The sequence below is a fragment of the Alligator sinensis genome, unplaced genomic scaffold, assembly GCF_000455745.1.
Source record: "Alligator sinensis unplaced genomic scaffold, ASM45574v1 scaffold574_1, whole genome shotgun sequence".
Classification (NCBI taxonomy): domain Eukaryota; kingdom Metazoa; phylum Chordata; order Crocodylia; family Alligatoridae; genus Alligator; species Alligator sinensis.
The window spans coordinates 566,940-584,081 of NW_005842106.1; the positions used below are offsets into that span (position 1 = coordinate 566,940).

Genomic DNA, 17,142 nt, shown 5'->3' on the forward strand with positions numbered 1-17,142 from the left:
CTCCTGTGGGGTGGGAGAGGATTAAGATGTTTTAAGATGGCTGAAGAGTTCAATTCATGCCCTGCAAGTTCTTCCACAGATATAACAGGTAGTGCCTTTGGGGGGCGGGGTGGGGAGGGCAGGGGATACAGCTGTCAGTCAGAATGCTGTGTGCTTTTCTTCCTCCTCTGGTGTTTCTTTGCTTCCTGAGCAAGACGATTCTCTTTGAAGTGTGCTGTAGTTTGATGTATGGTACAGCGCCATTGAGACTTGTTACCAGCCAGCACTTCCCAGTTTGTAAGGCTAATGCCATCCTTCTTAGGGTATGCTTTCAGGGTGCCCTAGTAGCACTTTCTCTGTCCTCCATAGGTCCTTTTACCATGACTGAGTTGATAGAAGAGGAGTTCTTTCAGGAGATGAGTGTCAACCATGGGTGACTGGTGCCTCCTGAGTTGGGGGTGAGGGGGCATTTGTCCCCTTAGCAGTCAGTCAGCAACCGGGGGTGGGGGGGTGGGAAGAGCACCTTGGTTTTCCCAATATTAAGGGAGAGTCCCAGGCTATGATAGCCACTGGGAAAAGGTCCTGGGTGGATTGCAGATCAGTCTCAATGTGTGCAAGGGTAACGCAGTTGTGTCAAGTAACTAGTTAGGTAGCACCCTCCTAAGAGTCTTTGCTTTTCCAGCTGCTCTTGGTTTCGGTGTAGGAGTGGTTATCTCCTTTTGTTTCTCTGACCGGCCTATTGTTTTCTCTTTTAATAGAGGAGTATATATATATAGATATAGATATATTTCTGTTTATAGCCCCATAGGACCTCAGTCTGTTGACTGATGTCAGGGACGAGTCCCAACTGGAGGTCCATGCACCCACATCCTCATCTGCCACAACTTGGTGTTTATAGGAGTAGATTCAGTACCTGGGTGTGTAGTTCCAGTTGGTTGTCATCCACTGTCCTCTGTTCCTGAGGCCTATGTTCCTGAGGGCTCCACCATCCCCTACACCCTTGCCCATTCCACTGGGTATCAAATCGTCCTTTTGTCAATGTTTGGCCTTTGGGTTCTCTCCCACGCCTCTGTCAAAAAAAAAAAAAAAAGTGCTCCCGTCCTGGATTATTGTTCCCCGTCTTTTGAGGCAGGGGAGGAGGGAAGGAAAAAAAAATATCCGGTGAGGTCTCTTTATCCTTCACCTGTTCCTGTCTTTACGGCAGCTCCTCATGAGCCTCTTATTGGGATCATTACAATCTCCTTACCCCACTGGGTCTGCCATTGACACTTTGTCCTTGCACCCCTTTTAGGGTCTTTACAGTACCTTTGTTCTGGAGTGCCCTTCTATTAGGTTTTTTACAGTACCTTCCCCAGCCAGGCTCTGCCAGCTGCCCGCGAGATCGCAAGCAGTTCCTGGTACTGCCAATCCACCACACCTTCCTCTAAGTCTTCTCTGGGGAGCTCCCTCTCTGCAGGAGCTGCCTGCTGGCTCTCCAGGTTGCTCTCAAGTTCTCCCGCAATGTTGCTCGACCCGGCTCCTCTCCTTCCAGTCCTGTGCTTTCCCCTCCTGCCTGCTCTGTGCTCTTCTTTATAGAGAGGTTTGGATTCCTGGCCCCTCCCCTCCAGAAATACCTGGCTAAGGAGTATTTCTGCCAAGCTCTTTGGGGCTCTGGGGCTGGGGCAGCTGCTTCTACCTTTGGCCAGTGCTCCTTTCCCCCTGTGGCTCTCTGTCTCACAAGTTGTCAGCATACTAAAGGTTGGTGATGCCAGTCTTGGTGACTTTCATTTTGCTGTGAAGGCACCACAGGTTGAAAAGCTGACTATCCATTAGATACTCAATCCCAGTTCTGGGAGGAAGGCAGTCATGGATGAGAATCAAAACCACAGAAAAATATATGGAGAAAAGGGTTGGGGTGAGGACGCAGCCCTGCTTGACACCTATATGGATGGTAAATGGATCTGTCTCTGAGCCATTGCAAAGACTCTGGTGGTCATCCCATCATGGAGTAGCCTGAGGATGCTGATGAACTTCAGCGGACAACCAAGCTGTCGCAGGGAGAGGCAAACGGAGGGACCCAAAAGGGTAAGGGGGGAACCCCAGGAGCAGAAGTCAGGGGAAGAATGGAGGGAAAGAAGCAAAATTGAGAGAGAGCACTCACCTGCAGCGGGACCCACGGCTAAACAGGAACAACAGGAGGAACCTGCACAAGTCGTCAGCTGTGTTTTCATTCAGCTGCGGCCGGCCGGTGACGTCAGCAGCAATCACCGGTCGGCGCAAATAAAGAGGACAGCCAGCAAGAAGGTGGGGAGAGGAACGCCAGGAGAAACCCCAGCCAGAGGGGTTTGCAGGAGGCTCGGAGCAGAGTGAGTGGGGCAGGACGCGGCGGTTCCCAGCAGAAGAGGATCCGACGCCTCACGTGGCGAGAGAAGAGCCACTGATGGTGGCAAAGGTAAAACCGCACTTGGAGCAGAAGCTCCAGTGCAAAGAAGGGAAGGGCAGGAAGACCAAGGCAGGAGAAACCCCAAGCCCAGCGACCACTGCAGAGAAGGGGGAGACACGGACCCAACATCCAGCCTCCAGCCAGGTGGGACGGTGAAGGGACCCGGGGGGCCTGAAGGTATGCCCCAGGGAGAATGGCATTGGCAGGGAGCCCAGAGAGAGGATGGCTTCAATGAAGAGCTCCTGAGGAGAGGGCAGTAATACCAGGAGCTAGAGTGGCAAGGGGGAGAAAGCCTAGAGATAACCCTAAGGTCTCACGGCCACGTAGGGAACCTTGGATAGCCCCTAAAAGGGAAGAGGGTGAGGGTAGGATAGGATTGGGACTTAGGAGCCAGACGTGAGTACTGAGGGGTACTTTGGGATGTGTTAGGAACGCTCGGTTTGGGTGAAAGTTTGTTGTAATTCATTTTTGTTGTTTTGTTTCCCCATGTCTAGAGGGGTTGAGTGTAGGGGAACGTGAGGTGAACTGGTGGTAGGGTGAGCCTCAGGATTAGGGGTTGCCAGCAAGGAATGTGTGTGCGCCCAAAGGCCGGGGAGGGCCTAGGGATCCATTGTGTGGGAGAGTGGCCATAGGATCAACAGTGGCCCGCCAGGCTGGGTATAGGGCGAGGTAGAGGGGAGGTGGAGCCTCGCAGAAGTCCGCCGAAGAAACTGGCCGCCCGCGAGAGAATCTGAACAGTCCCGAACCCCTCCACTGTATTAAGATTCAAAGTCGTGGCAGGAGACATAGGGGAGGACTGCTTCAGGAGTAAACACCTCCTCGAAGGGCCACCGACGACAGCAAGGTGGACACCTATATATGTCCGGACCAAAGCCACTCGAGACAAGATGTTTGAGGCCAGGCGGGCACACAAGCTTAGCCAACACCTTCTATAAGGCTTCATGATTGATGGAGTTGAAGGCCTTTGTTAGGTTAATGAATGCCATAAACAGCATTTAGGTTGCTCTCTACACTTCTCCTGGATCTGTTGTGCAAAAAAAATCATATTGGTGGTACCCTGTGATGATCTAAAGCCACACTGGGATTCTGGAAGGAAATCTTCAGGAAAGGGGCGGGGGTAATTCAGAAGGATGTGAGTAAGAATCTTCCCAGCAATAGCAATGCCTCAGTAGTCCCCACACACTGACTTGTTCCCTTTCTTGAAGATGGTCATAATGTTTGCATTCTTTAAGACAGGTGCAACTTCCTCATTAACCCATATTTTGATGAGAAGTTGGTGAAGTTTCTGTGCTAGTGGTGTTCCACCAGCTTTGAAGACCTCTGCAGAAATGCCATCTGGTCCTGGCACCTTATTGGTCTTGGTCTGAGTGATGGCACGCCAGATTTCCTTGAAGGATGGGGGATCAGCAAGAGATTCTATTACTGCGTGTTGAGGGATGGACTTGATGGTGGCAGCTAAGACCTCAGATTCATGGTTGAGTAGAATCTTGAAGTGGCCGAGTATAACTTTTATTACTTGAAAGAAACTTCTCATTTCATATTGGTCAGTGAAACTCTGGATCTCCATGGCCTTCACTTGCCACCACTGCTTCTTGATGTCCCATATCCTCCTCTGAACTACAGCTTTAAGCCAGTGATAAGTCTCTTGTTTTTGCTGGTTGGAGGGTTCATCTTACCAACTGCAGAACATGGCTCTCTTCTGATGGATAAGTGCTAGAATTTCCTCATTATTCTTATCAAACTAATCTTGGTGATGGTAAGTGGAGTATCCAATTGATTCAGCACATGCCTTGTGAATAACATTCTTAAGTTCCTCCCAATGTGCCTGGATGTTCTTGATGTCATCAGGTAGGTCAGAGAGAGTCTCAGTAATGCATTGCTGAAAAGCCTCATATCTAGGTTGGTGTTGGAGTGCCTTGATGTTAAATCTCTTCTGCATTCCTTTCGGTTGTTTACAGTGCTGTAGTACAAGCTGCATGTCCATGACTGAACTGACTAAATGGTGGTCCATCCAAAAGTTATCTGCACCTCTCAGGGCTTGGATGTTATGGACATTGGTACATGGACATCAGGCATGGGCTCTGACAACAATATGGTCAAGAAGGTGCCAATGATTGAAGCATGGGTGCTTCCAAGTGGTTTTATATTTTGTTAGGTTAATGAATGCCATAAACAGCATTTAGGTTGCTCTCTACACTTCTCCTGGATCTGTTGTGCAAAAAAAATCATATTGGTGGTACCCTGTGATGATCTAAAGCCACACTGGGATTCTGGAAGGAAATCTTCAGGAAAGGGGCGGGGGTAATTCAGAAGGATGTGAGTAAGAATCTTCCCAGCAATAGCAATGCCTCAGTAGTCCCCACACACTGACTTGTTCCCTTTCTTGAAGATGGTCATAATGTTTGCATTCTTTAAGACAGGTGCAACTTCCTCATTAACCCATATTTTGATGAGAAGTTGGTGAAGTTTCTGTGCTAGTGGTGTTCCACCAGCTTTGAAGACCTCTGCAGAAATGCCATCTGGTCCTGGCACCTTATTGGTCTTGGTCTGAGTGATGGCACGCCAGATTTCCTTGAAGGATGGGGGATCAGCAAGAGATTCTATTACTGCGTGTTGAGGGATGGACTTGATGGTGGCAGCTAAGACCTCAGATTCATGGTTGAGTAGAATCTTGAAGTGGCCGAGTATAACTTTTATTACTTGAAAGAAACTTCTCATTTCATATTGGTCAGTGAAACTCTGGATCTCCATGGCCTTCACTTGCCACCACTGCTTCTTGATGTCCCATATCCTCCTCTGAACTACAGCTTTAAGCCAGTGATAAGTCTCTTGTTTTTGCTGGTTGGAGGGTTCATCTTACCAACTGCAGAACATGGCTCTCTTCTGATGGATAAGTGCTAGAATTTCCTCATTATTCTTATCAAACTAATCTTGGTGATGGTAAGTGGAGTATCCAATTGATTCAGCACATGCCTTGTGAATAACATTCTTAAGTTCCTCCCAATGTGCCTGGATGTTCTTGATGTCATCAGGTAGGTCAGAGAGAGTCTCAGTAATGCATTGCTGAAAAGCCTCATATCTAGGTTGGTGTTGGAGTGCCTTGATGTTAAATCTCTTCTGCATTCCTTTCGGTTGTTTACAGTGCTGTAGTACAAGCTGCATGTCCATGACTGAACTGACTAAATGGTGGTCCATCCAAAAGTTATCTGCACCTCTCAGGGCTTGGATGTTATGGACATTGGTACATGGACATCAGGCATGGGCTCTGACAACAATATGGTCAAGAAGGTGCCAATGATTGAAGCATGGGTGCTTCCAAGTGGTTTTATATTTGTCACTCTGTCTGAAGATAATATTTGTGATGAACAAGTCATGCTCTGCACATTTGCAGAGGAGGAAGATACCATTGGAATTGACTTTCCCCACCCCCTCTTTCCCAATGGTGCCACTGCAGAGTTCAGTGTCACCCAACTCTTGTGTTGAAGTCACTTATGAGGATGAGCTTGTCTTCCTTGGCAGTAGTAGTCGGGACTGTGTCAAGAGCACAGTAGAACGGTTCCTTGTTGACTTCTTCATTGTCAAGTGTGGGGGTGTATGCACTGATGACCGTACCATACTGGTTGTTACTGAGCTTGAGTCTGAGAGTCATAGGGCATTCATTAATGCTCACAGGGAGTTCTGCAAGCTGACTAACAATCTTGTTCTTGATGGTGAGATGACTGCTATAGGACTATTCTTTGTGAAAACTTGGAGGAAAAAAGTGAAATAATTTTTTAAAATATTAAGATGAACACTGGAATTTATTAACCAAATCTATATATGAAAGGCAGGTTGCTACATCTCATAGTTCATAGTTTCATAGTTGTTAGGGTCAGAAGGGACATGAGCAGATCATCAAGTCTGATCCCCTGCCATGGGCAGGAATGAATGCTGGGATTAAATGACCCCAGCTAGGTGATTATCTAGCCTCCTTTTGAAGACCCCCAGGGTAGGAGAGAGCACCACTTCCCTTGGAAGTTGGTTCCAGATCCTAGCTGCCCTGACTGTGAAGTAGTGCCTCCTGATGTCTAGCCTGAACCTACTCTCAATCAACTTGTGGCCATTATTCCTAGTTACTCCAGGTAGTGCTCGGGGGAACAGGGCATTTCCCATCCCCCTGGTAAGTTTACAGACAGCCACCAGATCCCCTCTCAGCCTTCTCTTGTGGAGGTTGAACAGGTTCAGGTCCCGTAGCCTCTCCTCATAGGGCCTGCCCTGCTGCCCCCTGACCGTGCAAGTGGCCCTCCTTTGGACCCTCTCAATGCTGTCCACATCCCTCCTGAAGTGCGACGCCCAGAACTGGATGCAGCACTCCAACTGCGGCCTGACCAACGTCACATAAAGGGGGAGGATCACCTCCTTGGACCTGCTCGTGATGCATCTGTGGATGCATGACAAGGTGCGGTTAGCCGTACTGACCGTGTCCTCACATTGGTGGCCCATGTTCATCTTGGAAACAATACTGACTCCAAGATCCCTTTCTGCCTCTGTGCTGATGAGAAAGGAGTTCCCCAGCCCGTAGGTATGCTGCTGGTTCTTTCTCCCTAGGTGCAGCACCTTGCACTTGTCAGTGTTGAATCCCATCCTATTCTCATCCACCCACCTCTGTAACCTGTCCAGATCTACTTGTAACCTGTCCCTCCCTTCTAGCGTGCCCACCTCTCCCCATATATTAGTGTCGTACCCTCCCAGAGGCATGAAGTATGTTCCGTCCACCACCACTCTCTGGGTGAGGCCCTCCAGTCAATTTGCAACACATCTGACTGTGTAGGCATCAATGCCACACACACCTGTTTTTTTAATGAGAATGGGGTGAGAGACACTGTTGAAGGCCTTCCTAAAGTCCAGAAAGACTACGTCCACCACGACACCTATGTCCAAGGATTTTGTGACCTGATCATAAAAGTCAACCAGCTTGGTCTGACAGGACCTGCCCTTAATGAACCCATATTGGTTGCCCCTGAGAATACTATCCCCTGCTGGTTCCTCATAGATGTGCTCCTGGATAATTTTCTCAAAGAGCTTCCCCAGGACTGAGGTAAGACTAACAGGCCTATAGTTAACTGGGACTTCCTTCCTCCCTTTTTTGAAAATGGGGATCACATTGGCCCTTTTCCAGTCCTCTGGCACCTGGCCAGAGCACCATGAGTGCTCATAAAGCCGTGCAAGGGGCCCTGCAATGACCTCTGACAATTCCCTCAGTACCCTGGGGTGGAGAGCATCTGGACCTGCTAATTTAAACACGGCCACCAGAAGTTCCCTAACTAGGTCCTCTCTGACCCTAGGCCTGGCGGTCCCTCTCCTGAGTCCGCCTGGAATCCCGGTGGGGGAGATGTCCTGGTCCCTGCTCAGAAAAATGGAGGCAAAGAATTTGTTAAAGAGGTCAGCTTTTTCATCTGGTGCAACCACCAGATTGCCAAGCATGTCCTGCAGGGGCCCCACATTACCCACTGCCTTCTTTTTACTCCCTATGTATTTAAAAAAAAAATCTCATCACCCACTGCATTGAAGAAACAATAATTTAATAAAGGAAACTATCCTGATGAAACAACATAGACCCCATCCTAGATAGGATCCTAAAACAGTCAGAAAGTGATGGTACTGAACATGAGTGGACAAAAACACTACCTCTTACATTTCTGCTAAACATTCCACTAAAACACTAAAAAAATAAAAAGAAACACAGAGGCCCTGTGAATTACTATACATTTGTTTCTGATTTATTCCACTGAAAGCAATTTTTCTATATATAGACACAGGTTATAAAAAATTGCAGCTATTTATGTTTGAGAGCAGAAGCTCTGTTTGAAGCATTTAGTATCTTTCACTGTTAGTAGAAAAAGAAGTGCATGATTAAGTATTTGAGCAATAGCATATGGCCATGTTTTTGAGGACTAGATTACAACACCCACTTGAAAAAGAGAAGAGTTAAGGTTAAAACTTTCATTTTGTATTTTGCCTAAGCACCCACTTGAAAAAGAGAAGAGTTAAGGTTAAAACTTTCATTTTGTATTTTGCCTAAGCACCCACATGAAAAAGAGTAGAGTTAAGGTTAAAACTTTCATTCTGTATTTTGTCTAAGTGTGTAAAAGTAATCTCTCATTGATATAGTTTCTTGCATTTTCAACTATGATAACATACTTTCTCTTTAGAATAAAGAAAGTGGAAAAGAAAATAGGAGTTGAGGGTACTTACCAGCAAGAAGAGAAGGATCTGAAATGACCAATAACCAGTTTCAAAAGAGCCACTAGGGGCCTACCTCTGTTAGGTTCTATCAAAGTTAAAGGAAGTTGGATAGAATTGTACTGTAAAGGACTAATTTTTACCCTAAAGCTGTGTGAAAGCCTATTAATGTCAATGGTAACGTGTAATCCTTAATTTTAAATAAATCCTATTAACTTGAAATTAATTTATCATTTTGACTTCCCTTCAGATTGTTTCTCAATAATTCAATCAATAAGTAGCTGCATTTTATCATCACTTAGAGTCTGTGTATGTCATTGCCAGACCAGTGATTTCAGTAGACTCTGCACTGCTGACCTGCTCAGTTCACGTTGCATTACTGCAGACACCAAAGCGTCTTGTTCTGATAATGTTAATAGCTCCTCAAAATTACCGTGAAAGTGAGGGAATTACACCAAACATCTGTTAAATTGTTTTATTCCCCTCCCTCTTCCGCAACTGGGAATTAAAATATATTTTCATTATTTCCTTTCTATTGTTGCTTGAATACAAAGTGAGTATAATTATTCTTGTTATTTTATTTCCTGCCATTCCCCTCTGCTAAGTACCTAGGCTGGTACATTCTCCTGCTATCAGGCTACGCTAAATATGGTAATGGTCAGTGTGTCAATAATCCCCCCTGTTTAAGAGCCCTACAAACCCTAGTGATCTGACATTCTTTCTGTTCAGATGTCGAGCTGACGTCTGATGCTTAAAACAGAGCATGCTTTCATCCCTCCATGCATTGTCGTAACCCCTCTATGACTACTCTTAAAAGGGTGCCTCAGCTAGTCAGGGAAACAGTTGCTGACCAAACGAGATAGAGCCTATTTGATTCAGCCTTCCTGAATGCTTAATTTTTTCAACTTTATATCAGCCTGACCAAACAGGGCCATGTCTACCTTTGGCTACAGAAGAGAGCTTAGTAAATATGAAGACATTGATGAAGATGAACTCCTTGCTTCTCTGACTGAGGAGGAACTGAATGAGTTAGAGAGGGAGCTGGAGGACATTGAGCCCGACCGTACCCTTCCAGTAGGGCAAAGACAGAAGAGTCTGACAGAGAAAACTCCAACAGGAACTTTCAGCAGGGAAGCGTTGATGGCTTATTGGGAAAGAGAGACCAGAAAACTTTTCGAAAAGGAACGATTGGGTACATCTGAAAAGGTAGGCTCTTAGACAATTTACTCCTTCTTGGAAATATTCATTCTTCACTGAGTTTCCATCCCTTACCATTTTATTTTCTTCCAATCCACTATAACGTTTTAAAGAAAAATTTTAGTGACACTAGTTTACTAGAATGCTGTGTTAGAATGCTGTAATCTGGGTAAGAGCATTTTTGCTTTCTGTCTTGCAGTGCCTTAAAAACTACTGGGAAACAAAAATCCTGTATATTAATTAGCATTAATTATTGAAATCATGATAGAAGAACAGTTGGAAATAATTCATGATAGAAGAACAATTTCATAAAATGAGGCGCAAATTAGTATGTGCTGCTAGTGCAGTCACATAGGCTTTTGGATATGTTACCATTTTATTTGAATGCTAAGACACAGTTTTTATTCTTATCGTAAAATAAATTATCAGTACTGGTGTCTGAGAATCAATACAATAAGGATCAGGAAGAGAATTCTGGACTTTTTGCTAGAATATAAGTTGGGCAAGAAAGTGCAGTGGAGCCCATTGAGTCAGATATGCAGCAGCTGTAAATCAGCATAGCTTTGTTTCAGTGAATGGATGTACACCCATTAACACCAGCTGAGGATCTGTCCCCATGTCTGGTACCTTCAGTGACACAGTTTTTTTTCGTATCAGAACAAAGCACTGAATCCTGGAGTAGATATCCAGTCAAACAACTTATTATTATAGTGCGTGTCATGCAATCTGTCCCAGGAACTTTATATCAATAACAGCACTAGATGCTAGTTGCTGACAGTGGTATAACTCAGTAAAAATAATTAAGAGCTCAATCCTGTTAGTTAATAAGTACATTTAATTCTCATTAATTTTGTGAGATGAAACCACCCACTACTTTAGAAAAGCTGTTCTCAAAATCAGACTCTAAATAAAAATCTGTTTTTTTTAAATGCCAGTTCCATAATTTTTTAAGTGCAGCATAGAGCTTTAAATGCATGAAACCCATTGATTTTACAGCTACAGTTCTATGCTGAGCAGTGATTATAAAGAGCTTGATTCTGCTGTCGTTGCTCGCAGGGACAAACAGTCTTCCTGATTTTAAGATTAAGGGTCATTGAATTGAGCTCCTAGGAGTTACAGTTAGAAGTGCTAACATTCAGGGTCCACAGACATCAGCAGTTTTATATCAGGAATGAATATAACCCTCTTTGCATAATAGATGTAGTGGTACCTTATATGTAGGAAGAAATATTATAATTTGGTCGCATATAGTACCTGCTAGTCTAGAATCCAGAAACAGTTTACATTAACAGGTTTGCTGGTAACAGTGAGCTGCAATGCAGTGTCTATTATATGGGTAGACACATTAGCTCACAGCCTTAGATATCTTGAGAGACTGACTCCTGGACATTTTTCAGCTGACTCTTTAATTGCCATCTGAGTTGCCACAAGAAATGGACTGAAAAGGCCTCATTTAGACCTCATGGGGCCTTGGTACACACCACAAAATTGGCCTTTAAAGTGGCTTAAATGCCCTTTTGCACTGCTTTAATGGTGTTGCTGTTTACACTGTTGGCGGCATATTGCGTGTTAAATGACTTTCAGATGTAGCAAAATAAAACATGTCTGAGGTGTTTTAGTTTGCTACCTTAGTAGCCATGGAGGGAAGCACCGGGCCCGGGGCAGCTCAGGGGTTGTGCAGGCAGTCCCTGCAGGCAGGCGCCACTGGCGAAGAAAAAAAACCGCAGCAAGCCTGATTTTTATTTTTTTTCTCCCTGGAACTTGCCTGCCTGCCTGAGCTGCATGGGGCCTAGTACTTCTCTGCACGGCTGCGCTCCCCCTGGGACTGCCTGGGCTGGGTGCCTGTGGGCAGGTGCTGCCTGGTGGGGTGCCGCTGCTGCAGTGGAGGGAAGCACTGCTCCACCCCCAGCTAAGGACGCCACGGGGGTTTACTTTGGTTTAAATTGAAGCGGGGTTTTTAAAAACCCACCGCTTCAATTTAAGGAGAATTAAACCAAAGTTAACCCCATGGCATGTACAAGTAGCCATGATGGGGTGTATCTCCATGAGTGCACATGTGTAGGAGTGTGCATGCCCCATGAGACAAATAGTGGTGCCACATATTTGTGCCACTGCTCTTTGTCCTCCAGCACACCCCTGCATACATTCTCTGGCACATGGCAAATTGCTCTGGGTGGGGTAGTTTCATAGTTTCATAGTTTCAGGGTCGGAAGGGACCTAATAGATCTTCTAGCCCGCCCCCCCGCCAGGGCGGGAGAACAAGTAGTTTTTTCGGATGTCCAATCTGTACCTCCTCTCCATCAACTTGTGCCCATTACTCCTTGTTATGCCAGCGGGGGCTAGGGGAAACAGCGTCTCCCCCAAACCCTTCTGGTTCCCCCTAGTGAGTTTATAGACGGTCACCAGGTCCCCCCTCAGCCTTCTCTTGTGGAGGCTGAATAGGTTCAAGTCCCGCAGTCTCTCACTGTAGGGTCTGCCCTGTTGTCCCCGGATCATGCGGGTGGCCCTCCTCTGGACCCTCTCCATGTTGTCCACATCCCTCCTGAAATGGGGCGCACAGAACTGGACACAATACTCCAGCTGCGGCCTGACCAGCGTCGCATAGAGGGGGAGGATCACCTCCCTGGCTCTACTCGAGATGCACCTGTGGATGCACGACAAGGTCCGGTTAGCCCTGCCAACCATGACCTCGCATTGTCGGCCCATGTTCATCTTGGAGTCAATAATGACACCAAGATCCCTTTCCGCCTCCGTGCTCTCAAGTAGGGAGTTCCCCATCGTATAAGTGTGCTGCTGGTTCCTACTACCCAAGTGCAGCACCCTGCACTTGTCCGTATTGAAACGCATCCTGTTCCTGTCTGCCCACCCCTGTAACCTATCCAGATCCTTCTGCAATCTCTCTCTCCCTGCTAGCATGCTCACCTCCCCCCAAATTTTGGTGTCATCAGCGAATTTAAACAGGTTGCTCTCCACCCCAACATCAAGATCGCTGATGAAGAAATTGAACAGCGCAGGGCCCAGGACCGAGCCCTGGGGGACTCCACTACCCACCTCCCCCCAAGTCGAATATGATCCATCCACCACCACCCTCTGAGTGCGACCCTTCAGCCAATCTGCAATCCATCTGACCGTGTAGGCGTCTATGCCACAGTCGCCTAGTTTATTAATTAGGATGGGGTGAGAGACGGTGTCAAAGGCCTTGCTGAAGTCCAGAAAGACTACATCCACCGCGACACCTGCATCCATGGCCTTTGTGACCTGATCATAAAAGGCAATCAGGTTGGTCTGACATGATCTCCCCCTAATAAATCCATGCTGATTGCCCCTGAGCATCATCTCTGATGCCGGCCCATCACAAATGTGCTCCTTGATGATCTTTTCAAAGAGCTTCCCCAGGATTGAGGTAAGACTGACGGGCCTATAATTGCCCGGGTCCTCCCTTTTCCCTTTTTTGAAGGGTAGGAGAGGCTGGGGCCAGCAACCTTACCTGGGGTCCTGGGAGCCTCCTGGGGCACCAGCAGTGCACCAGTGTAAAAAAAACCCAGCCACACTGCAAACTAGCAGCACGATGAATGCTTTCATATGTGCTGCATGCAGTTTGCAGCACCATAAATCACACATGCATGCTTGTGGGGATTTACCCATAAAGGTCTCATTTTATTACTAACTCAGATTTCTGAGTTAGTAATAACTTCTTCCACTCCCACCCCAAATGGCAATATAATGTTAGTGTTGTGTACAAGCCTAACCCTTAAAGAGCTGATAAAAAGTATACTATTCTCTCCGGTGGAGGTGAGAGCAGTACCAAATGCATCCATAAATCTGAAAATGTTGACATTCCACCATCTGGTGTTTGTTAATTGAAATCTAGGAATTAAATCCTCACTCCACTGAAATCAGTTACAACTCTTCTTCATTTCACTGAGGCCAAGATTTTTCCCTTCTTGTCTGTAACCATTCTGTATGGGGATGCTGCTCAAAATAACAGAGAGAAAACTACTAAAGAATTTCAAAGAAAGCAATATACAATTCTAAACATATCACTGAAGTAAATGGTGAAATCAAGTGATGGATGGAAAATGTGAGCATTTAGTCCCCCATTTCAAAAATGAATTCAAGTAGGTTTTTTTAATTTGTTTTTGTTTTGTTTTTACTGAAGTCACTGAAGAAGCACAGTCAGTACATTATAAAGTATCTCTTATAAACATGAGCTCAGAGGCCATGTTGAAGAGTGTAGTATGAATAGTTAGGCAGCTAAATGCATGGTAATAAAGAGGACATTCTGAGAAGTTGCCAGTCTCATCTTTTATTCTTCACTGTATGCATAAAGAAGGTCCTGATCTAACAAATTCCACTTAGGTAGATTCCTGTGCTCACGTACAACCCCACTGAAGTCAATGGATTCTTTACAGCATGAGATCTCCCACAGAGAGCTTGTTGTAGGGTCAGAGGGATGGCACCTGATCCTGTGAATTCTCTAACTGCCCCATGAAGTATGCACAGGGTTTACAAGAACAAGCCTCTAGCTGTAATGTTCACATCTTTTATTTCACTGCAGTTGAGCTTCTGTAGGCATCATAGTTACTGTATTCTATATGTGTCCTGCTGCAGAAATCAACTCAAGAGTGCAGGACTGCATTCAACATGTCAGTTCTAGAGGGATTCTTTTACTACTGACAAAAGTTTGTATAGCAATATAATTAGCAAGTGGTTTAGATGTTGGTTTTGACAGGTTTGCATTTTGGTACCACTTTTGCAAGAGTCAAAAACAGAGGCTTTGTAAGTACAGAGCATGGACTCAGTTCTTGGCTGGCATTTTAAAATGACTGACATGTTAATGGTACTAATCAGTATTTGTGAACTGCCTTTTTGGATTTCTAGACTTTAGATGAGTCTATCAGATTAAAAAAAATAATTAGGATTAGATTTTCTAATCAAAGAATTTATGGTCAACCATATGCAAAGGACCAGCATACAGCCTTTGCGAGACATATGCCTCTCATGCTCAAAATGGTGTGTAAGAGATTTTAACAGTACCTAAGCTATGTGCTAGTCTTGCACCCAGAGAGTTATCTTTTGCAATTTTTTCATATTTTTGAATACCAAAGTGAACTTTGGGATAGTTTGGATGTGGGTCCAAACTTGGCATAATGGTAATATGTATGTTGAACATATAGATATGAAGTATTAAAATGATGCTAAGAAGGGCACTGTGGACCATGTTTTCACAGACAACCCTTAAACGTGCACATTTCAAAATGTGCATCCAAATTGTTGGATGTATGACTATGGTAACTCATTCTGTTTGCGCTTGAGTACTCTTGGGCCAAGGGATTTCACCTTGGAGAATATGGAGGAGAATTCAAAAAGAATGTTAGGTCAGATCCATTTTTTTGTTCTCTTAAATTTCTATGCTTTTGTTGGTTCATTTTAAACTTTTAACATTAAGTTCAAATAGTTTAATTATAATAATGTTTAGAAAATTAATATAAAGCTTAATACTACTTCAATTGTGCTTAATACCAACATCTACATTCCTGTTCAAGGATTCAAAGGAAGAAGAAGATAGTTCAGAAGAAATTCAGGAAGAATATTTCACAGAAAGTAACAGTGAAGTTTCTGAGGAGGCATACACTGAAGAGGAGGAGGAGGAAGAGGAGGAGGAGGAAGAGGAAGAAGAAGAAAGCAATGACTCCGAAGTGAAGCAAAATGCTGAAGTTTGTGAAAGGACTGCGAACTCTGAAAGTGGCAGGAGTTCTGACCACATGAAACATAAGGAATGCAACAGCCATGAGGAAAATGAAAACCTTATCAATGGCCATAATGGAAGTGACACAGAAAATACGAGATCTCAAACAGGTGCCATCCATGCTTGTGGAAATCCAACCGTCATTGAGGATGCATTGGAAAAAGTTAAGAACAATGACCCTGCCACCACCGAGGTGAACCTCAATAACATTGAAAATATCACTATACAGATGCTTACACAGTTTGCCCAAGCCCTCAGGAACAACACACTAGTTAAGACTTTCAGTCTAGCTAATACTCATGCTGATGACAATGCTGCAATTGCGATTGCTGGCATGTTAAAAGTGAATCAGCATATAACTAGTCTGAACATTGATTCAAATTTTATCACAGGCAAAGGGATACTGGCCATTATGAGAGCTTTGCAACATAATAAGGTTTTAACAGAACTACGATTCCACAACCAAAGACATATCATGGGCAGTCAGGTTGAAATGGACATAGTTAAACTGCTGAAAGACAACACCACTGTGGTGAAGCTAGGATACCATTTTGAGCTTGCTGGACCAAGAATGAGCATGACAAGTATCCTGACTAGAAACATGGATAAACAAAGGCAAAAACGTATGCAGGAGCAAAGACAGCAAGAGCCTGGTTGTGAAGGAGCAATCAATCCAAAGACCAAAGCCTTGCAGAAAGGAACCCCTCGGTCCTCACCTTGCTCATCTCCTAAGAGCTCACCTTGGTCTTCTCCAAAACTCCCTAAGAAAGCTCAGCCAGTTAAAAGCCATCCTCCAGCTCCTGCTTCACCTCCACCACCACCTCCTCTACCATCTCCTCCTCCCCCACCCCTACCTCCTGTCATTTCAGAAAAGAAGACACCAACCAGGAATATAGCTGAGGTCATCAAACAGCAGGAAAACACCAAAAAAACCTTACAAAATGGAAAGAAAAAGAAAAAAGGCAAAAAAGGCAAAAAACATGAGAATAACATATTGAAAGAAATTAAAGATTCCTTAAAGTCAGTCTCAGACAAGAAAGCAGAAGAAGGATCACAGCCCTCTACCCGACCCTCTACCCCACAGAGGTCTCTTCATGATAACCTGATGGAAGCAATTCGGGGAAGCAGCCTAAAACAGTTACGGCGGGTAAGTTGAAAACATATTTAAATAACTACTTTTGACTCAAATCTTGCACAATCCAAAACATGTAGCATTGATTTTTTTTTAGAGATATATTTTAGTAAAGAGAACAATAACTATACTTTTGAGTTTAATTCTACCTCAGTTTGATAAAAATTAGGCTGCTGACAGAACCAAGCTTTAACTTTAATAGACTATACTCAGAGGAGGGGTTTTAGCTGTAGAGGTGAAAATAGTGGGAATCAAGCAGAAATTTTACCACCTTTGGGTTATGATGCAAGGAAAAACCTCCTTCAGGAAAGACTTCCCCTCAGAAATGTGTTGTGAAATGAGCTTTGTTTCTTGCTATGTAGAAAATCCCCCACCGCTTTAAGTAGCTTTAATCCATGGAGGAGGAGACAGGACATTTAGTTTCCTTCATTAACAGAAAGA

General features: G+C 44.8%; 1 protein-coding gene across 1 annotated transcript in view; it reads left to right on the top strand.

The window, feature by feature from the left end:
• Positions 1 to 9,348: 9,348 nt before the first annotated feature.
• LMOD2 (leiomodin 2) overlaps positions 9,349 to 17,142 on the top strand; it is an 8,435-nt gene continuing 641 nt past the window's right edge. Inside the window, exons 1-2 of the mRNA XM_006024521.2 lie at positions 9,349 to 9,829; positions 15,367 to 16,716. Of these exons, the coding sequence (XP_006024583.1) occupies positions 9,557 to 9,829; positions 15,367 to 16,716 (1,623 nt within the window). The 5' untranslated portion in view covers positions 9,349 to 9,556. The remainder of the gene's footprint in view (positions 9,830 to 15,366; positions 16,717 to 17,142) is intronic.